Genomic DNA, 22,942 nt, shown 5'->3' with positions numbered 1-22,942 from the left:
TGTTATGTAAGCCAGTGCTATCCTTCTTTTTATTAACCATGCAATGTCATCAAATGGCCAAAGAAACATCGCCAGTAACACTGAGTATTGGCTCAATATGATTCTGTTCCAGATAGCCCTACCCAGACGCTAGATGGACCAAGGGACGGTTTCAATGTCTTCCGAAGCCAGAGGAGCGGATATTTGTACCCTCACTTCTGCGGTTCTGGATATGCATGACTTGGGCCTGCTTATTACAAGCCACAAAAAATCTGTCTCTATACTCACTTGCCCAGAAAAGTAATACCAACAGACATTCCTCGTGTCCTACGGAACCCATGCAACAAGAACCCTATCCTGTGGTGGTAGGTGCAGGGAGCTCCCAAGTACCAGAGCATGAAGCCAGTTGTGGATGTAATTACATTGTACCAGCAGTGCACTTTGAGCTGGACGTTTACACGCCTTTCTCGATCTTGGATGTGTGTTCGATCTGATCAACTGACAGAATGTCTAACATCTTTCGGCTGTATGTACAGGGAAAGAAAGTGAGTTGCAAGCCATACTCGAGACCGATAAGTTCGTAGAGCTCTTGATAGAAAGTGATCAGGGATAAAAGTGCTGAAGAAATTGGTCAAGAACGAGTGGTCCATGCTTCTCTGTTTTCGTATGCCTGGGGTTTACAAACAACCAAGGATCCTCAGATTTACAACTCCCAAGTGCCCTGCGGATCCGTGCACTTAAAGCAACACATGACAAATTCTAGGGTTCTTGTTTTTATCCCAACTTTCTACTGCCAGTTGTGCCACGTTTTCTTTTTTTTTGTGTGTGTGTGTGTGTGTGCATGCACTTTTTAGTGGACTCTTACAGAAATGTTGCAATATCAAGTATAACGTCTGTCCCACCCAAAGAACACACGCTGTCCTCAGGACGTCCCCACAGTGTCATCGTGTCCTCGTCCTGAGGATAACACTCTCAGACTGTCCGTGAAGAGTCATTCAGGTACGTCCTGTGCCCGTACCTGTGGGTAGCTAGCGGGACGAGAAATATTACTTTGTTTAGTTTACCTGTTCAGACTTTCTAAACACGTTTTCTTTTTGGGCCGATCCTGGGACCTGATTGACATTTTTCTGAAATAAAGGGTGGTCCAGGGTAAAATTCTCTGCATCTAAAAAGGATGACTGTCTATGATAAATGGAGCGCATGAACTCGTGGGATGGAGAGAAACGCGCGATTCTGTCGCACTGCTTTTGACTTTCAAAGCTCCTACCTGAACATCTCAAACCAAAAGGAGTAAGAAACGTAGACTTTGCATTGATGTGGACCTAATACTTCAATCAGTTCCTCACTGTGAGTATTCTTTCTTTGCGTAATCGAAAGAAACGGAGGATCGCGTTATGAGCAATAAACAGTATCTGTTTTGGCTTCGGAAGAGAATTCTAGTACCTTTCGGAGTGGGTTTCTCGGACTTCGTGCCCCTGAGAAATATTTTTTTTTAGTCTCTTATATTTCTCTCTGCTTTCTCTTTAAACCGCTGCGCTCGTTGTCCGTTATGAATTTTTACTAGAAACAAACAGCGAGATTGTATTGCGGAAGGTAATCAAGATGCATGGAAAAAGAGAAGTTATCAGGACTGCGTCTGGTTTCGTATAAATTATACGCAGAAAAATGAGGTACAGGTAGGTGCAGGTGATGTGTTCTCACAAGATCCTGAGAGTGTTCCAGGCTGACACCCTGAGGATGTGCAGGTGATATGACCGGGAGTCCCACTTTAACACGGAGGTAACACCGGGAGGACCAGTTGATAACTTCGTGAGGATGTCATCTCTGTCCGGGGTTAACATCCTGGAGACGATCGCAGGACGTTTCTGTGTTGTTGGGGCAGTGAAAAGGTGACTGGCGCGCTCGCGAGCGTGCTTGTGGCTCTATCTCTTGTCGAGCACATGGATTACGTAGTGCAGTCCCACAGCTATGGCTGAAGCGAATCTCGGATGGTTGGTACTTTTTAACCGCCGGATATGAATTTGAATTGCGTTGGCAGAACAGTCCCTTTGTGGATTTTTCAACAATGGAGCAGCGTGCCAATGTGAAATTTTGTTTCCACTTGGGAAAGTCTGCAACAGAAACATTTGAGATGATCCAAACTGCGTATGGAACTGAGGCAATGAGTCGTAAAAGGGTCTTCAGGTGGATTTCGAGGTTTCGTGACGGCAGGGATGCCCTGGAAGATGATCCAAGGCCAGTATAGCCTCGAAGACATCCTGAAATGAAGGAAACGTGCAAAAAGTTGCGGAAGTGCTTGCTTCAGACCGATGCATCTGTGTACGACTCATCGAGGAGCTCACCGGCATTCCCAAAACAAGCGTGCATCGCATTTTGACGGAAGACCTGCAAAAACGAAAGCTTTGCGCGCGATTTGTGTCTCATGTCCTGACAAGCGACCAGAAGCCCGCCGGACAGGAGCACTGCAGAGACATGTAGGTATCCACAGCAGAGGATCCTGAATTCCTCCCAAGCATCGTAACGGGCGATGAAACGTGGTCGAACCGTCGACCAAACGGCACAGTGCCGAGTGGAGATCGGCAGATGACGAGAAGCTCAGAAAGCCAAGAATGCAGAAGAGTCCAGTCAAAACACTCATGACCGTTTTCTTTGATTCAAAGGGAATAATTCATATTGAATACCTTACACAGGGGGTCAGACAGTAAACGCGAAATACCTCGTCGGTGTTTTATCCCGCTTGTGGGGCAAAATTCTTCGCAAAAGGCCGGAGTACCGCAAGCAAGGATCATGGTCGTTGTTGCACGACAATGCCCCTGCCAAATGCGAAGGCTGTGTGCGATTTCTTGGCGAAGAAAGGCGCTGTTGTCCTCGATCATTCGCCCTACTCCCCAGACCTGGCTCCAGCGGACTTCTTGCTGTTCCCAAAATTGAAGTTGGCCATGAAGGGGACGCGGCATGACTCCATAGAGAACATTCAAGACGTTGCGACGAGGTTCCTCAGAGCCATACCGAAGGAGGACTTCAGGCACTGCTTCGAGCAGTTTCACAGGAAGTTCCAGCGGTGCTCTGAGCCAGCGGAGGCTACTTTGAATGACCCATAATAAAAATTAAACATTATTGATGCCTTCCATTTTATTTGACAGCGGTCACCTTTTCACTGGGACACACCCTGTTATGTATCAAAATGTCAATATCAAATGTAACAAAATCGATGTTACTTTACAGAAAGGTTGACGTGCACATATTGTTTGTTTCGAGTATATTCCTGCTGTACAGCTGCGCAACTACAAGGGCAGTGGGAAGCTATTGCCTAATGTCATAGAGTAATAAAAGTAGGAATGCAAATGCTGTTTCACATTAGAGGTTTTATCTGTGACTGGTCAAACAAAGATACTGTGTCTGGAGGTTTCATGCAATGTCGGTCAACTGGAGCAAACTCTGAATCTCATCATCAGATCTTCCCTGAAAAAAAAAACAAACAAAAATTTACGAGAATGTTCAAAAGGGAAAAATACAAACGTTTACGGGGACTCGGATTACACACCTTTAGGTACTTCTCAAACAAAGCCGCCCCAAGGCACGGAGACTGGAAGATCCGGAGTATTCCATCGATCTCACTGGGGTCCAGGAAGAGAGTCAGCATTTTTCTAGCATTCTCTGTGCAGTTCAACATGTCTACAACACGGCTTTGTAGTTCTGGAGATGTCTCATCTGACTCTGGTTTACATAAAAGGGAATAAGGGAAAATGTCAGCAGAAATGTTTTTAACTTCACGGTCATGTAAACGGTGTTACGCAGCCAAGGTAACAAATTCAGAGTATTTGTCATTGTGTACTGTGTATTCCTGGCAAAATGCTTTTTTTCTTGGTTCTCAGCCACTGTTGTTTTAAAATTTTGCTACCTGTCCAAGTTATTTCAAATAAACATAAGCGGGCACAGTGGTTTTGTGTGAACTGTACATTGTAGTTGCTTACAGTGTTGAACTTGTACAAGAAAAAGACACCCTGCCAGGTCCGTAACATGTAGATCTGAACCCAGTTTCCAGTAGGCATAGTTTAATGCTGTGTAAGTAAGTTGTGTAAGGTTGTTGCTTTTTAGCAGGTTTCACCAACGTATTGCAATGACCAGCCGCTACATTTAATGCTGGGCGGCACGTTCCATTGTTCTGGGTGTTGTTTTTGCTGATTTTGGCATTGTCCAAGAAGTCTGCTATGCATTTAGTGCATTGATATGTAACCTGTAATATGGGGTGGGTGGTATACTCTTGGGCTAGTTGTTCCCGTAGAGGAGGGGCTGATTTTTACAAAGGATGCCCTTGATGTTGGGACGCTAGTTGAAATAGCTAGTGATCAAGTTTGTTTGACCCATGTCAGGATCTTCTCAGAGTTGTAGAATCTCGTTTTGGTCCAGTGTGAGGGCCTTGCAACAAAATTTGGTTCAAAGGGAGTCTGGGTGGCCCCGTCAGGCAAGCGTGCTGCACAGTTCGTCAAGCTGTTGGTGTTGTCGGTCAGTTCGCTTCTTGTCAAGGGTTGTGACAGGGTTGCCACTGTCTGGCGATGTCTAGCGTGCTGAGGAAGTCGATGGAGCGAGTTGTGTGCAGTGTGGTGACCTTCATAGCGTCATGGGCAATATTTGGTAGGTCCACAAAATTTTGAAATTTTGTGTTCCCAAATTATAAGTATAGCAAGGATGTATTGAAGGTACACAGTGGGTTCTAACGTAAGGACGGTAAGTACCTGATTTTCATCACCATGAACCAAAGTCGTGGTTGTTGTTTTGCATATGTGTGATTTTCCTTGAATTTTTAAAATTTTCTGTGTGATGCTTGTGTGTGCTTTTGGGAGTGAGGCTATGACTAGTCGTATTCTTCAATGTCATCAGTCTGTGTGTGCATGTTGGCACTCTTCTATGTCTCAGCTGCTGACCAGTGATACACATGAACCTTTCACACATCATCACTGACCCTTTAAATACTATGCCATGAATGAGGACGGTGCCCCCCAAAAAAGTGCTGTCATGACCTGCTTCACTTCACATTTCCTTATGCCTCTGTCAGACGGGCACACATACGCCCTTTAAGACAACAGCATTAAGAAAAGGCCGCAGATGAAATATGGCCTTTAATCCAGGGAGGCTGTCAGACGGAATCCGTCAATTTGTTTTGATATTTGTTTTGAGGCTATTTCGATGCTTTGCTGTTTGCACACACCTTTGACATGGAGCGCAGTGGTTCGAGGGTATCACTACAAACTGACGAGATATAATGAGAAGCAAAGTGTAAATATTTACCAGAAAAACTCAAGGCATTGAGCTAAACAAAAGTTCACAGAACATTGCGTCTCATAATAACATTTTATTTAGAAATGAAGAAAATCTGTGGCATCTTGTTCATGGCGTTTGGTAACTATAGACTTTGACGGTTTTTCGGAGGAAAGCGGTAATCTATCTTGCAGGACCTCCGTTACCCTTACACCTCCGTTGGGTTGCAAAGGCCACATGACTGGCCGTCTGGCAAGAATGTAATGACCGTATGCACTTACGACCGTAACTGTTAAAGCCGTAAGTGTGCCCGTCTGACAGGGGCATTAATGGACTTGCTGGATTTTCTTCCCTTCTGTACTTGCGTTAAGTAGTCACCAAATAGGGTACCCTACAAAGTCAAGGTGCCTCTAGGCAAAGATGGAGTTCACTGCATTACACCGATGCTTTATGCATTGTTAAGTAAACTGCTGCTGTACGGTGAATTTAGATCAAGAGGGCCCCCATCGTTGTAATCTTTGTAACGGGCTGGAAACCCGTGACGCAAGATTTATCTCGAGGTAACAGGAACAGGTAACAGGCTCATATCCCTGTCACACGGGCAGTTCTCAACTATCGTTGAAACTACTGGCCGTTGAACATAAACGTAGCACCTCATAGCGTGTAACACGTCAACCTCTCATAGAGAAATGGATGTAATGTTCTTTGGGAAGTCGACATATTATACGCCTGGTAACGTTATGACCATGTTCAATGGTCATTAGTTTCAATGATCATTGGGGACTGCCCTTGTGGCAGGGGTGGCAGTCAACCAGGCATCAAGGATGTCCTTTCTTGCTGAGCTCTTCTTGGCTGTTGGAGTTCAAAAAGACGTAGCGTGTGTCATACTAGCGGCCCTACCCAACATGCATGGTGTACTCTGTCCCCTGTTCTCCTGTGCCTCTACTAAACAGTTTTCGTAGCTACGAGCACAATATGTGCCCCAGCAAAGTTTCCAAGGCGACTCATTGGTTTTATGGCTGCTTCTTTATTCCTCCGTACGTCACGGAGCAAGGGCAGCACTGACGCGCTCCGACCTGCAAGCTGGAGCGTGGGAGTCCATCGGGAGCGCCATTACGTACGTTCGCTTGTTCGTTCCCTTGTCTTTTCCCCATGCTCAGGGACATGTTGCTTGTGCCAAAATTTACGCTAGCTCACTCACACAATCATTTTATGAACGGCATGCCTAATGGCTGCACTGACTTAGTAGTGCTCATACAGGGTGTTCAAAATTAAGCTTTCACTAGCACTTTATGAACAGGCGAACAAAAGAAAAATCGTGCTATTTTTTCTGTTCCTTGAGTAAGAAACAGGTTCTACATAATTAGCAGCACCTGTTTCTTACTCAAGTAGCGTAAAGTTATCATCCGGTTTCCTGTCATCGCTGTATTTGCGTAGTGCTTGTGAAAGCTTAATTTTGTACACCCTGTATAGTGCTCTCCAGTACCTGTACTGCCTAACTTTGCACTTCGGCACATTCACTTGCATGGATTACCCAGGTTTTACCTTGACTTCACTTTTTACTACAATGATGCATATTGGGGGATAACAATGGGTTTTACTGGGTCTAATTGCAAAACGTAAGGCGCTATCAGTACAGCATTAATAGGGCCCGACTTTTTTGGGTTATATTTCTTGAAGGAATCGGGGAGTAAATTATCGCGTTATACTTTGCTTCAAGAATTCGGGAGTAATTGGGATAGACTGAACCTTATTCAGCCCAACTATCGTTGAATCGGATTGGACGGGGCGTAAATCTTTGGTTTACCCGGCATAATACACACCAGTGGACACAGAGTATCAATATTTAGTCCGTGCATCTAAGAGGCGAGATGGTACCTTTTTTTTGACAGTTTGTATCAGCTTACTTATGCATTTACAACACAGTTTCCAAAGTTCTCTGTTACTTGTGATCACTAGGGCCCGGAAATTTAGGCACTAAAAACGACAGAAATAGGCAGGCATTTGGCCCAAAAAAATAACAGAATTGGCAATAAAAAGCAAAAAAAATAGGCATGCCGTTCTGGTACGCTCATTGGATTTCTTGGTCTTTTAGAATGCTCCATCAAGGAAAACTTGAGTGTACCATACAAGCCTCGACGTCTGGTACATGTACGCTGAGGCAGCCGCAAAACACGCTCTATTGGATAATGTTTTTAGTTTAGGGCCCTCGAAGATCTTGAAAGGCCCAGAGAGGCCAGACCTTTGGATCAAATGTACGCAAAAAAGGAACGAAAGGCGTAAACACGCATTAACGAAAAGCAAAATGCAGCACTCAGCACGAGTCTGAAAGCCGCACTGGAACTTACACCTTTAATAAAAAGACTCTCATGCCGTCTAAAAATGTTAGAAAAGGCTACAATTAAAATAGTCAATAATAATAATAATAATAATAATAATAATAATATAGGCATTTCTAGAGGCAAATGCCTAAAAATCCGGGCCCTAGTGCTCACTATGAATCCCCCTGGTCCAGCAGTTCTCAGGGCGATACCGGGATAAGCCCCATCTTTTCAGGTTGGAATTGGGAGCTAAATACCTATCGGACATAATCGGGTATAACTAGGGCCTGACTTTTTCGGGTTTTATTTTTGGCCAAATTCGGGGGGTAAATATCGGGTGATATTTTTCATTTGAAAATTCGGGTGTATTCGGGTTAAATCCTGTTACGGCATATTCTGTCGTCAGGAATTCGGGTGTATTCGGGTGATTTTTTTTGTTTAATAAAAATTTGTCTTAACATGGAACTAATGTTTAGCAATGTTATCAAACTTTATTTTAATACACGCTTATGAGTGTGCCACACGACCCGGATGTGGGTTTAACCCTAAAAAGTCAGGCCCTAGGTATAACCCTAAGACGTCGGGCACCAAGCGTTACATAATAAGCAGTGCTCACTGCGGGTGTTGTCCTCCTCTCTCACGGCTCCAACAGACGTGTCCTGACGTTCCTCTGTCCCTCTTGATTCCTGTTGATGACACACGAGAGGGGTACTCATGCACCGCATTCTATAACTAGAAACACGCTTAAAAAGGTGAGCGACGTCTCACGCTGGGTTTGTGAGAGGACGAGTCGGGTTTCCCGGGGACGTCCCCGGGTTCCACATCTGCCACCCTCGAACAGTTCCGACCCTTGGAAAGCAGTTCCACCAGGTCAGTAAGGGCGAAGTCGCGGGCTATACTCATCGCCGTGTCTCCATCGTTGTTGACCTTGTCGGCGTCTAGGGACTCCTAGGACAAGCAGAGGGCGTACCGTATTTTCTAGATTCCAAGAAGTCCGCCCCCCCCCCCCCCTCCTCTTCCAGGGTTCAGGGTACACGAATTCGGGGACAAAAAGTAAACAGGGATTGGGAGGCAGTATAGCGGTTGGAATCAACACACAATACCGTTTGTTCGTCGTCACTTTCTACGCAACCGTGTTCTTTGTTGCTAACTGCACACAGTTCATTGTCCTCCGTTCCGTCCAGAAAGTTAAGACAGACGACGACGACGTTAGGCACATATCACCGAGTGTCTGAAATTCGCTGCACTGGCGCAGTTCTTAATCTCTCCCCGTTTCTTTAGCCACCTTGTAACACTTATTACTCAAAACCGCCTTGCCACCGCTGAGTTGTTGCTGTATTTACGAAAGCGCTAACTCTTCGTCCAAACACCGAAGACCGATGCCGTGACAGTGAATGAAGAACGAAAGCCGTACCCATTGCATTCATATCGACATTTTGCATCTCTCTGACACTGCAACACGTGATATTGGTCGCACCGTGCCATTGGCTGACGCAATCGCATGCTTCCTCCTCTCCCCTGACCTCTTTGGGGCATGCACGTTCGAATCTAAGACAACCCCTTACTTTGGAACACCGGATCTTGGAGAAGAAAAGGTCTTATAATCGAAAGAATGCGATATGAGACATCCCAGGATAGTTATACCGTATATACCTGATGCAGAAGTATTGCCATTGCTTTTGCAGAATTCTGTCTGGCAGCGAGATGCAGTGGAGTGTCACCGTTGGCCCACACAGCAACGTTCACATCTGTGCCATGTTTGCAGAGTTCTTGGACTGCTGGAACGTTGTCATTAACGATGGCCACGTGCAGAGCTGTCATTCCTAAAAATGTGTGCGTATCAACAGGCTGAACTTTCGTGACATGCACATTGACGGAAAGAATATAAGTGCATGACCATATTGTCATTTGTCTTTTTCGGAGCACCGATCACAGAGGATGCCATACTGCAGGATGATATACTGCAATAGGAGTTGCACAGTTGCACACAAGCTAGAGCCAGAAGTTTTTTGGGAAATAATTTTTCTAAATTCGGGGCGTGAAAGTCGCGACGAGTAAGCATGTGCTCCAAATTCACGCAAATTTGGGTGGGAAAAGCTTCAAGTACCCTAAATTTGGGGGGAACTGGGCTCAGTTACTCAAAACTAACTGCACTGGTTCGCTACAAACGGTGGAGTAACCCCGTATTTGCTGCCAAAACAATTTAGTGCGCATTCCTACACGCGTCTCGGTGAGGGCAATTTGCCGGGTAAAGGTCGGGTTTTATCCCATGGAGGCAACCTTAAATTCGGGACCCAAATTCGGGAAAGAATCGAGTTAAAAGCTGCAGGCTAAAACTAAAACTAAAACTAAAGCTAAGCTAAGCTAAAAACTTCAAGCTAAAGCTAAAACTTGAGGCTCTAGTTGCAAATGCGAAGAATGCATTTGCGAGGAAGGTATAAGTGAAGCACACAAACAAATAAACAGCTCCTGGAAGGAAAGGACTGGTATTTGAATAAGCCCTTCGGGCATATCTGTTGTAGATGGCTGAACCTCCCTTCTTTTTGCAAGCTGTAGTTCGAAATCGTTACCATCGTTATTGAAGCGGTTGGTGTTCGAATTTCTAGTGTTCAAGTGGTTCACCAGGCACACAAGGCTCTTCATCCTATCTGGACTTTTACATGCAATGTGAAGTGTGGTGTCTCCCATCTTATCTGTTGCCGTTATATCTGCTCCAGAGTTGATGAGCAGTGAAAGCATGTCCACATTGTCGTGTAAGACGGCCAAGTGCAATGGAGCCTGGACAAGGAACGCAAGTTCCACTTAAAATCAACAGTAAATCACTAACACGTCCAAATACAACTTCCAATGTGCAACCAGAAGGATACTGACATTTCCATCCGCGTCTTTCGTCGAGACGTATCTCCTGAGATCGAACTGGTGATCGACGGCACTGAGAGCATTCTTCACCGGTTCGGCAATGTGCTTGTGGTGCTCAGCAAGAATGTGGAACATACTGCCAAATACATAGGAGAAGTAATTAAGTTCTATGTAGGGTGAAAGCACTGATTGATCGAGGTTCCCAGGCACCCCCTACAATGCCCCATCAATGCTTGGTAAGATGCCCTTTCTCTTCTGTGCAACCCCTACAGGGAGGGCTTTGTTATTGCCGCTAGAGACGCTGTTGACAACAATGTGCAGAGCCGCTACAGTGTAGTCGTATAACTACGACCTACTAGATTAGAACGGCCGCGTCGCAATCGGCAACCCCTATAAGGAGCGTTGCCCGTCGGCCCGCAGGATATACGTCACGATTCGACAATGGAAATTAGTACTTTGAACACGCAGAAGCAAACGTACAATTATCGTAGCAGACGACAGCAACAGCTCTATGAAAACGCGTAGAATGACGATGATCATCAACTTTAAAAAGAGGCATCTCCCATGGGACATTCGTACGTGTGGACGTGTACAAAAATACTAAAGTGAGCTGAAGTACAAGGTATTGCAGAAATTGAGCAAGCAATAACAGGGCCGATGAGTGGCGCCACCTCTGGCTTCCGAATGCGGCGCTGGGAAGGGGTGCGTGCGACATGGTCATGATAATCTAGTAGGTCATGATTGTAATAATGGCACCCCTGCCTTTTTGCAACTCCCATGCTTGCAATCACTTGTAATTACTTGCAATTACAGTCTGTGGTTCAGACTTAGGTTTTTTTGGGTTTTAATGATGAAGGTGATGTACATGGTACTTATGTAGTACCTACGCTATGCAAGTAGGTCGGACGAGTGAGCATCCTTCCTCCTTGCCCCTCTTGTGAAGGCTGTGCCCTCACTGGTTGGCACTTGTGCTCACCTTTGTACGCCACACCCTCTCGTCGGCATTTTACCGTGCGTCAAATTTGTCGTAAAAAATTTTTAAAAAGGGAAAAGAAAACAAAAGACGAGAAGTTAAAAAAGCTTGAGGGCCTTTTCTAGATTTAAGCAAGCTTTAAAGCAGAGTGTTCAGACAAAACCGTTACAAAACAGGCCTATATTTTTTAATAACCACGAGATACACGGCGCTCGAACCGTGAGAAAGAACAGGTAAGCTCTGCATGCCGAGCATTTCGATTTTCACTTCCCGGCTAACGTTCAAATATCTTTGAGATAATCGTTTCTTTCAAAGGATCGATGGTTTCAAAAGACATTGGCTGATCTCGCTTAACCCCTACATAGAAGAAGAAGAAGAAGAAGAAGGGAGATCAGTAGGGAGATCAGTTTTAACATCACCATCTCCGCCAGAGGAGTTTCAAATCGACTAGGGTAGAACGTCTTCATAGTGAACCTGCATACAGTGTGACGATATGAATATTGTGAAGTAAACCTGTGGTCTGAACATGTTAAAGCCATGAACTGAACTACTGATATAGGGAGTTATATAGGGACATACGAAGAAAAAGAAGAGAAGAAGACAGTGCCACTGTCGAAGAGTCGACCTCTTGCCCATTTTGCTTTTTAACGCCTCCTTACGTGATACGCTAGCACTTGTAGCTTCCCTAAAATCCGTTTCCGCATCTTTTTCTGCAACCAGGGATATAGGAGTATATATGTGTTTTATTGGTCCAACTGACTTCACAATAAAATGAGAGAGACTACTGGTGTCCACAGTATACAGGCGTCCCAAAGAGAAGTGCATCATAAGAACACACTTACTTTTGTTGGTTCTTGTTGCCAAATAGCATTAGGAAATCAAGCAGTTCTACAAGGCCAGATGCTGTTGTCATCTGCACCATACAGGTTAGCAGCCATTTTAGGAGGCAGTAGAGGGCCTCCTTATTTGCTCTACATTCATCATTTAGGCTGAGGTTTCTCATGGACGATTCAAGCGCAGCTGAATCTGCTTCATAGCAACCTGTAAGTGCACATAACAGATGGAGTTGAGAAATCACTTAGAGTCCTGTGGCAGAGCCGTACATTAAAAGGGAGTCTGGCCATTGGGAGGAGTCACAAAAAGAGGCTCGACCTGTCAATCACAGTTTCGCTCCTCTGATTGGTTTGCTTTTACCAAGGGGGTTGCCATGACACCATACTGCCACCCAAAATGGCGACGAAAACAAACACAGCGAAGCAGGGATTTTGTGCCAAAAAAATTTCACAGACTAGCCTAATTTTATGCTGCAAATGTACATTCTAATATAAGTTTCTCAGAAATCAGTTTCAACTTATGCTCATCCATCGATATCTAACTGAAAATAATACGTTTTGTCCCCGGTGTTAGGCCTAGTGAACATGGCGATCACAACGAAACCATAACAAAAATGGCGCTGTGCTGTACAACATTATATTTAATTGCTGGATTTCATGGATATAAACATTCTTGCTTATATTCCAACTATTCATGCAGATTTGTTTAAAAATCATGCCGACAACAGAATGTGTCCCAGCAGGTGGTTCTGCCGGCAGCAGTACGACGACGGAAGCAGACGACAATTCCCGACGTGCCTTACACTCCCTAGGTGGTGCTCATCAAATTTGCACCAACAATCCACTGCTTTTGCAGATCGCGAGAGGTATCCATTCCAATCCCATCCAATCCACTTGCCACCCAAAATGGCGCTGCACATGTTGGATACAGGGGCAAATAGTGGAGATAGGATGATTGATAGTGCCCCATATTTCAAGACTTCACTGGTCGGAAAGCTGAAAAGTTGGGTGGAGCTTCAGGTATATGCATGCATTAGAATGGGCAATACTCGTTTTGAGACCTTGTGTGGACACCTTTTCGCGAAAATGTGCTGTCGAAGCAGGTCATTAGTTGCGGTAATTAACTGGCTTTGATTTACATATTTTTGTCGTGGCTGGGCACAGTGAAGTGCAAAAGGATGCTCTTCCACTCCCTTATCCACCGAGGAATTACGCGTTCCTGAGCTTACTTTGCTTGCGATCTTCAAAAAATACATTTATCGAATTTCAATTTCCATAAATTGAAATTTCTGAATTGAACTCTGAAATTTGCCCAATCAACATAGCACTTTTTTCGTTTTGTTTTTTACAGAATCAGGAAGCCCGTGGCGAACTTAGTCGAATACGCCGGAAGCCAAAATCTCTAATGCTACAGCAAGTGCGAAAAAAAATTGTGAAAATCGGTTTTTTCTGACGCGCATATTTCAAAGGTGCACGAAATCAGCCACAAAGATGAGATGAGAGGAGGACATGCCCCTGCCCAGACAATAGAACAATGCAAATAACAAGAGGAAACGGAAATGAAGGGACATCGTGATCATAATTTGAGGCTATATGGATACTCATTCGTACAGGGTAGGGGCATGTCCTCCTCTCATAGCATCTTTGCGGCTGATTTCGTGCGCCATTGAAATATGCGTGTCAGGAAAAGACGATTTTCAATATTTTTATTTTTTTGCACTCGCTGTAGCATTACAGATTTCGGCTTCCCGTGTATTCGACTAAGTTTGCCACAGGCTTCCTGATTCTGTAACAAAGAAACTTCATGTTGACTAGGCAAATTCAGCGTTCAATTGAGAAATTTCAATTTATTGCAACTGAAATTCAACAAATGTATTTTTTGAAGACGGGCAAACTTAATTGTCGCGCGGGAGTCGTTGACCGCACATGTCCCGTTCTACCGTTTTCTTATGAACGGCAAATAGCATGGTTCGTAAACCATCCTGGATATACTTGCAAAGTTCAAAGTTCTACAAACTACAGAAAACGAGCACACCTTGTGGCAACATGGGATTGCTCCATTTGTCCTTCATCGCCCTAGTCATCAGAGGTTCCCCGCAGCCCCACTCCAACCATTTTTCGCAGAAGTTATCTTCTGAATGCAATATCTCCTCCTCTGAAAGATTGACAAAAGGTACCCTGTTAGATACTATATCACCCCAAGAGATGTTTTGCATCAGTTACAATCACAGCAAGAACGTTGTTGTCCTTGTTTATGGTTCATTGCAAAGGCCTAGATTCAACTCAAGTCAACTTCAATTCACATCAACGTACTCTCTAAGCGTTCGTGAAAACCGTGTCGAATTCTTGGATTTGTGTAATCTTCAGAAACTGTCCCGTTCCTATCAACTCAGAGCCGTGCAGTTTGATGTATCAATATGTAGAACTAGCTACGAGAACCAGTCACTACAGTACATGCCGGCATCTTTGTTTAGTCAGTTTCTAGGTGCTTCAGTAGAATTGTGTCATTTTTTTATATCCAGGGGTTGAGTGGAATTTCTATAGTTTATGCGCTCCTTATGTATAATTTTTCTCTAATGCTGCTGTATGATGTATTCTTGGGATCGGAGTCTTCGTCAAGCCCTTCTGGCTTTTTACTCTCTCCCATCCGGAAGGAAAATGAAATTGAGATTTCAATCTCAACTGAATTGAATTTTAAATTGGAGTCCATTCTATGACACTGCCAAGCAACTTTCATCGTTTCACTGTTTCATCGAAACACCAGATTTTCAGTTCTTGAATCTACACAAATCCCTGGCAAATCCAATAATGCGAATGATCTCCAGATTTTAGTGTGGTTTGGGTGTACCTTCCTGTTCCCAGCACAGAGTATTGCAGAAAGTGCTGGTGCAATACAAACTCATATATGCCACTTGGTACTGGGTGTACCTCCTGACACTGAGCTTAATGCTGCAAGGCAGTGGAGTCTGAGAAGATGCCTCTTCTGCTTGATATAATAGCAATTCCAAAGCACCTCAGTATTGATTTCTGATATTAATTTCAACATGTGCAGGCACATAATTAATTTTTGCATGCTGGCAAATCAAGATTACACATACACAGCAAATATTCACTAGTGCTTATGGGCAGTCGTTGAAACTTATTGTTGATTATGTTCCAATGAGGTTGAGGACGGCAACAAGCAGCGGAATCTCCAGTAAGTGCAATTGTTGTGTTAGTCTGTTATTGATGACATCAGCCAGCAGAGAAATACTAGCATAGAAATTACACATCCTCTGTTGCTCTCCCTTGCTATGTTCTGTGTAATTCTCACTTTTAGAGCAAGCATTGCTTTGTGGAGACAATACTGCCTGCAGCACAGGTGTGTGGGTTGCACGTCAGCATAAAACTAGTTTTCCTTCCCCTAAATGGTAGCTATTTTAAAGCAGGACACACTGGTCACTTTATATCTGACTATACTTGCGGTGTTTGCTGAGCACTGTGCGTCTGACACCCGTTTAGTTGCTGCACTGGTACAAATAGATCAGCTAATGTTGAGGCTATACGTACATACGTGGAATGTTGTTAAGACACAAAACAGGCACATGTCAGCAATTATTTGCCAACGTGAGAGCTTTTCTGCATTTGTTGCTTGCGTAAAGCAGCTCAGACTTTAGCAACATTACACAACGTTTCTACTACGTTGTTACGGCTAAAACTAGACAGTTCTGTCCATTTGTCTTTTCCTCGAGCTCAGTGATGTCAGTGCCAAATATGCACCAGCTAGTTTGCATATTACTGTTATGGATACACTTGTTTGGCACTCAAGTGTGATAAAGTGTAAGTAATAAAACGATGCTTCCTCACATTATCACGCGAGTGGTCCACCACTGGGAATATATCCAGGCCCTACATCTTCGTAGCCCTTCTTTATGTTGCATAAAATACCTTTCTAAATGTAAGAATGTTACTATAGGGCAGCCACCTGCAAGACCATGCTTCTGTAGGTACTAGTCCTTTACAGCATACGTATGCCAATGTGAATGAAGAAAATTACAACGCAAAAACGTCAAAAATTTTTTATTCGAGTTATATCACAACAGAAAGTAACATTCAATGAAATTGATCTGTACATGACAAAAATAATAAATATCTGTGAGGCCTCAGAATACACAAACAATTCTTCATAATGTAACGGAACTGTTTCAATTATGCATTTCTGTGAAAACTGTTGAACACATTGTGGGGTGCGCTTAGAACCAGTGTGCGCAATGTTTGCATGGCTGAGAGTCAGACCAACAGGAAAGTGTGCATTCCAAATGGTTTATGCACAAAAATCACAAGATTTATATAAAATATGAAACAAGAGACTTATGCCCATACCCCTGGACACCCCACTGCTGCTACAATTATTTTTTAACATGCGTGTGGGCACGATATAACTTACATTGTGTTCACACACGCGAAATCCTCACGAAAGGTTCTAGTGGAAGAAAAAGCAAAAGCTGCTCATGGAGCCCAAGTTCCACCCTGTGTTATGATGAGCATTCACACGATGCAGGAATAGAGGGAGTGGAGCTTCGCAGACGACACTTAGCAGATGGCACCGCCAGCGTCTTTTTCTGTAGTCTGCTATGGAATATCTTGTGGCTATGTCGGAGGACATTCCCCACGGTTAGCAGCGCACGTGATGACTCGAGGTTGGGTGCTCGCGCTCCCGTGACAGCAGAAAGCTATCACATTTTTTCGCGTCTTCCGCTGGAGTATTTTGTGGAATGTCGCTTGTTCGCATACACGGTTACAGGAATGTTCCCCTCATAAGTTGACCAAGCCTTCCTAAAAGCACATTATTGAGCCGTTGCAGATACTAGGTTAGCGCTCTCCAATGGGAATATCTTGGTCTCAAGAAAAAAACAGGTGGGAATTCTCTCGGTGTTCGAACCTGTTTTTGGTGCTATAGGCATCAGTAACATCCAACTTTGATGAGGATACAGATGGTCATACATAGTTCAATGCTTCTCAATGTAAAATCCGAGTGGAACACTGACCTGACGCTATAGCAATCGTTGGCTTCAAACCACTCTTGGGTAAAAGCTGAGTTACTTGTTCCTGTAATACATAACAGCAAACCTGAGCGGGGCAAAAACACATGGACAACACAACACAGAAGCTCGAAATTTCTGTGTTGTGTTGTCCATGTGTTTTTGCCCCGCTCAGGTTTGCCGTTACGGAGTTCATCCAGCACTTTGCCTGTGTCTTCGCAATTTTACTTTGCTCCCTGTTCCTGTACTTTACGAACCAGTCACAGCATCGAGTTTCATTCCTGGACAAGTAACTTGTTACTATAAATATCTAGCACTTTTTGTAAAGGTAGTTGTAAGATCCACAAATAAGTTACGAGCTTAACTGGATTTCCCATGTTGGGTTGCCTGGATAACCTCACCTTGTCGACACTTTGAAATACTACATGTATTTAAAAAGAAGATGCTGAGATCATAAAATGTTCATGTGTGGAAAACCGACACCCATTCTTTGTTATGGTGGACCATGCAGTAGTACTGCCACTGGTGCTAAAACCAGGGAGCATGGAATAGAGAGTAGAAAGTAAACCAGTAGTTGGTCAGCCAAACAGAGGGTGTGTCAATGATGTGAGTAAATACAGTAATAGAAGAAGAAGAAGCAAAAAGGCCAAACACATCAGCAAGCAGAGGTTAAATTTGGTGCCTCTTTTATGCCCAGCACTGAGGGTTTTATTTCTTTCAATAATGAATTTGGTGTTTTGAGATGTAGTAGCAGCATTGACTTACCAGTCTATGCTACAACATTTGTTCAGGGCTGTGTTCATGGTACATATTTGTAGCATATCAAGACAAGCGTTTTCTTGGCGCACAAAACTTCGGCACAGCATTTACGTTTGCTATGGCAGGAATACACAACTATTATGAAGCTTCAGACTGCTCACAAACTGCCCGTTCACAAAACATGCACAGGGTGCACAAGATTACTTGAGAACCAAATTATCATTTGGGGAAAATCAACGATATTTAATTTAAAAAAAACAAAGACAGCATATTTTCACAAAATTTAATACAGACATTCTCCCACACCAGTTCTATAAAGTCACGTGACAAAGACACAATCGACACCATAGAAAGGAGGGACGTGGCTTTAAAAAATGTGGCTTCATGCCTTTGTCAGGTTGTCCACATTGATGTTGCCCATGGTGTCCACGACGCCTGCCTTCAATGAGTCGTTGGTATTATGAGGTTGCTGGAGAGGATTAACAAATCCAGGCGATTCAAATATGGAGAGCAAGAAGGAACCCTCATCATGAAAACTTTGGAGAGGCAACGAGGGCTAGGAAGACGGCTGTGCCTTCTACCTGTCAGACTGTGGGCTCATCTGCTAGAATGGTTCTTGATGGTCTTTTCCAGGATGAGGCCCCTAGCCAGCTGTACAGAGTCGGCAGTCCTGACAAAAAGTGACCCATTGGGACCGTCTCTATGTCTTCCTAATGGTATGTCCCTGCCAGAGGTCAGCACATTCCTTCCGACCTCAGGCACGAAGGACGTAGCCATGAGACGACCTCCAAGTTGCTTAGGTCGAAAAAACGACAGTGTGCCTTTTCACATCCTCTGTCGTGGTGGACGATGCGCTGTTCAGACGGAAATACTAGGCAGATGACGTACAATGCAGACGAGCCTACACCTAAAGACCTAGGCGGAAAGAGTTTTGTCCTATTTATGGCTAGAGCCTGAAGTTTTTGGGACATTTTTTTTTTCTAAATTTGAGGGGGGGGTAAAAGTCAGGGTAAATAAGCATGTGCTATAAATTTGTGCGAATTCGGGTGGGCAAAACTTCCAGTGTGCTAAATTCGGGGACAAATCGGGCTCAGTTACTCAAATTAACTGGTTTGGTACAAATTATGGTGCAACTGCATTTGCTGCCAAACAAGTTAAGTTTTCATTCCTATAGAAGTCTCAGGGGGGGAGAGGCAGTTCGCCGGGTAAAAATCAGGTTTCCCCCTAAAGAGGCAACCTTCAATTTGGGGTGCAAATTCGGGGAGGAATCGGGTTATGCCCTAAAACTTCTGGCTCTATTTATGGTGCACTGATGTTCCCCAATAGATGATGGTGCACCCTGTACACATTCCTGGATTGTTCATGACGATTTCATGCGAAGGTTGGCATCCAAACAGCAGGGAAGTCCATGCAGCACGTGAATATACTGTTCATGTTACCAAATGTTCCTCAATAAAAGATATCCAAATAATGTGCTTCATTGATGATGACACGCAAAGTTCTTCCGTACAGCATAAGCTATTTAAAATAGGGCATCTGAGTATAAATAAGGTGAAGTGCAGTACGGTCACAAACGAAGCTTCTCACGTATGCACCGTTCTCTCTGTGTTCTCAAAACGGAGTCGTCGTCCCTCTTCGTGTGATCAAATGTGCCGTGATGTGTGAAAAAGTAATAATTACATAATGAAACTGCTCAAAATTAATGTGCCTATTACATAGATTACTGTACAAAAGTATAAATACCTTAGATACATTCGCACGAATAAAGGCGTAAGTCTGATGCGTGGTTCCATTTTCAGCCAGTAGTTAATACAAAATTTTGGTACTGTCATACCGGTAACCTCCATACACACCGGTATGCAATGCAGAGAAATTAAGCCATGCAGTTGTACATATACAGACCTGAAGACAATTCAGTCCTTGTCAATTTCAAAGTGACTGAGCACCTCAGAGCCACACGTCAATGTGAAATTAGCTCACCACTATCTCGGCCATTTCTATATTGAGTACCGGGTCGCCCCCTGGGGAGCAGCACCTCAAATGCGCTCTGTGACACCAGGTATTTGCAATGTTTTTGATTGGTACAGGTTCGACATGAGGCACAACCAGAAAGTAAGTTCCACCTACAAATATAGTGCCATTTGCGGGATGCGGTCAACACTGTGGGGACGCGTGCCGGTTCCGTTGTCCACTGACGGGTCACAGGTGCCACTTTGAGACGATAAGATAAGAGTGTTCTGACGCATTTTTCTTTGTAGTTAAAATGTGTGTTGCAATAGAGCATCTCATCACCTGCAAAATACACCTTGCTTCAATGGGACGAGAGCAAAATGGGAGACACCTCGTTATTTTTCTTACTGAACAACGTATTACTCAATGATCGTCCATTGAAGCTCGATGATCATTTGGAGCTTTAACGAGGAATATGAAAGTCTCGACAAAGAGCGCAACGTTTGGCCCGCTTTGGAGCCTGCGGTCGAAAACCTAAGCTTTTTATCCAGAATACATCGCAAAACCACTGATGGGATGGCTGGCATTTTGTCCAGGAGAACAACGATAAAGACGCTGTGAAGGATGCAGTGAGTATGTCGGTTCGATCGTGAGCAGCAGCATCTTGCGAGGAAAGGACGTAAGGACCGATGCCCCAATGTGACAGGTGCCTCAATAACGAAAGAAACTGTGCAGAGGCGTAGGTTTCGTAATACGGTAAAACCTCGTTAGTCCGGCTCCCGATAATACTGAAATTGGGACGATCCGGCAACACGGACACAAAAGTGTCGGAATGGACGCTCGCTAAGTCGGGAGCGTTTGGAGCGGCGATCGCTGATAGCTTGCGTGGCCACGGAGCGCAGTTGCGCAAACCTGACAAGGACGTTCGAGTGGAGGCGCCAGTAAACGGCAGCAAAGTGAGCCGACTAAGCACCCATCGCCATCACCACGATCACCGGCGCCACGTGGTGTCCGTCCCTCAGCATCCGTACAGCAGCTAGCGTCGCCATTCAACATAGAAGACAATCAACACACGTTTGTGTGTCTTTGTGTGTTTGATCTCTGTGGTCTCATGAAACTACTTTCGGCACTGCGGTTTCGTGTACCGAAAGTTTGGCGTGGACGAGGACGACGATCGTCGTTTTGATACAGCATCCTGCCCGCTGCAGTGCAGCTTTCGGATTACTTTGCAATTGACGAGGGTGTCGCCGTAGCCGGACTGCTGACGGAGGACAAAATCGTCGTCGACGCCCTTGGCAACGATGTGCCAGACTCTGCATAGGACGATGAATGGGAGCGGGAGAAACGGAACATTCCATCTGATTGCACCGTCAAAGAAGCTGCAGATGTTCTTGCTGTCCTTAAGGACTTTTGCAACGGCACACCTGGCAGCATTCAGGCGACAGGTGTTTTCAACGTGCAGATTTTGTCCTGGAGGGGAACCACGATTACGAAGTTTTTCTCTAAATAAACATTTTTCATTTCATCATTTCCACGTTCTGATGATTCAGACATTGGTCCTGCTATGGGTCCCGTTATGGGTCCCGAATTAACGAGGTTTTACAGTAAAACATTTGGGAGAGAAGCCAGCTTTCATAGTCAGTTGAAACCTACCTTCTGGGTAGTGCATCTACAATTCGCTTTACAACTCCATAGTATGACACTCAATCACTTTGAAATTAACAGACTCAACTGCCTTGAGAGCTCTATATATGTACAAAACACAAGGTTTTACCTACACTGAATATTTGGTGAGCCCGGATGCCCGCACGGGCGGTCTTTTACAGCCCACTGCCCCGCAGATTTATATGAGCGCGGATGATTATGAGATCCTTCGTACTGTTCAACAATAATATCCATCAACCTAATTGAAAGGGCAGTTCATAGGAAGACCACTTCTGTAACACACATGCGTAAAGATCCCATACAATATTTTCAGGTCGTTCACCAAGTTCATCCACTGAAAGTACTTCACAACGGTGGGGAGAAAAGATCCCTTCTAAGATTTTCACCATAACTTCATTCCAAGTTCCTGCAGAATCCTATGAGGTTTCTTTGCCGTCAACTGTTTTTATCGAGCATCAGCAATGCTTTGGCATAGAAGAAATCGTTCTGGGAATGCGACCCCAGATGAAACTTGCCGGAAAGTTCTGGTGGATCAGACGTCTGATCGTATGGCTGCTCCATGTAGGGCTCGCCCTGACCGCTCGGAACAAAGCTGGAGGATCCTGGTGTGCTGGGGTCCATTGCAGACGACTGGGAGTTCTGGCTACAAAGCTTTCGCCTTTTGTGCATTAGTGTTTCTTGCTCTGTAAGGAGCACAAAAAAAAAGTATTCAGCTGCAAAAGGAGGAAAATTCATGCAAGTGTAGACAACATCCGGATTTGGATTTGGATCGGACAAAAACACCCAGCCACACAACCTGGCAGTATCTGTGCAGATCGACGGATGGCACAGAAACATCCCCGATCCAACGACATCTATTGGACGATGGCCACGACCTCTATTCCAGTAGAGGTCGCGGGAGCGTGGATGTTTCTGTATGAGAGCTGTGCGAATAGCAGAGTTTCCATTCCGAATCGAATCCGAACAATTTTTTTTGAAGACGAATCGAATTCGAATAATCAGAATAGTCCTAATTCCAGTCATTTGAAACACCTCATGGTGAAATATTTTGTGGCATTGTTCTCATTCGATGATGTTCAGCCCCAACCTTGTCAGCCATTTTATGCAGCATAACATATCATGAGAGAAGGGTCCTTCTGCGTTGTGTATGGTAGACTGCATTAGTGGGATGAACTGCACGGAGAGTTAGTCAACATGATCCATGCAGCCTGCTTTCTGTGCATCTCCTCATTTCTACGTGTACATCGTGAATTTACTGTAACTTCCTATTTTTTTTTTTTTAGGAACTGCACATATTTCCATCTGGTATTGAACATAACTCTC

At 44.4% G+C, this 22,942-nt stretch overlaps 1 protein-coding gene across 3 annotated transcripts in view; it reads right to left on the bottom strand.

The window, feature by feature from the left end:
• Window positions 1-3,324: 3,324 nt before the first annotated feature.
• Window positions 3,325-22,942, bottom strand: part of LOC135368103 (nuclear factor NF-kappa-B p110 subunit-like) — a 51,383-nt gene continuing 31,765 nt past the window's right edge. For all 3 annotated transcript variants that reach the window (XM_064601181.1, XM_064601179.1, XM_064601182.1), the window contains exons 10-19: window positions 22,135-22,302; window positions 14,260-14,379; window positions 12,234-12,432; window positions 10,431-10,554; window positions 10,130-10,337; window positions 9,213-9,382; window positions 8,328-8,507; window positions 8,176-8,245; window positions 3,524-3,696; window positions 3,325-3,441 (exon numbers count right to left, since the gene is read on the bottom strand). In XM_064601181.1, the coding sequence (XP_064457251.1) occupies window positions 3,388-3,441; window positions 3,524-3,696; window positions 8,176-8,245; window positions 8,328-8,507; window positions 9,213-9,382; window positions 10,130-10,337; window positions 10,431-10,554; window positions 12,234-12,432; window positions 14,260-14,379; window positions 22,135-22,302 (1,466 nt within the window). In that variant the 3' untranslated portion in view covers window positions 3,325-3,387. The remainder of the gene's footprint in view (window positions 3,442-3,523; window positions 3,697-8,175; window positions 8,246-8,327; window positions 8,508-9,212; window positions 9,383-10,129; window positions 10,338-10,430; window positions 10,555-12,233; window positions 12,433-14,259; window positions 14,380-22,134; window positions 22,303-22,942) is intronic.

The sequence above is a fragment of the Ornithodoros turicata genome, chromosome 9 (genome assembly GCF_037126465.1).
Source record: "Ornithodoros turicata isolate Travis chromosome 9, ASM3712646v1, whole genome shotgun sequence".
NCBI classification, from domain to species: Eukaryota; Metazoa; Arthropoda; class Arachnida; order Ixodida; family Argasidae; genus Ornithodoros; species Ornithodoros turicata.
The sequence above is the reverse complement of the archived record's forward strand: the minus strand, read 5'-3'. Positions and strand labels throughout refer to the sequence as shown.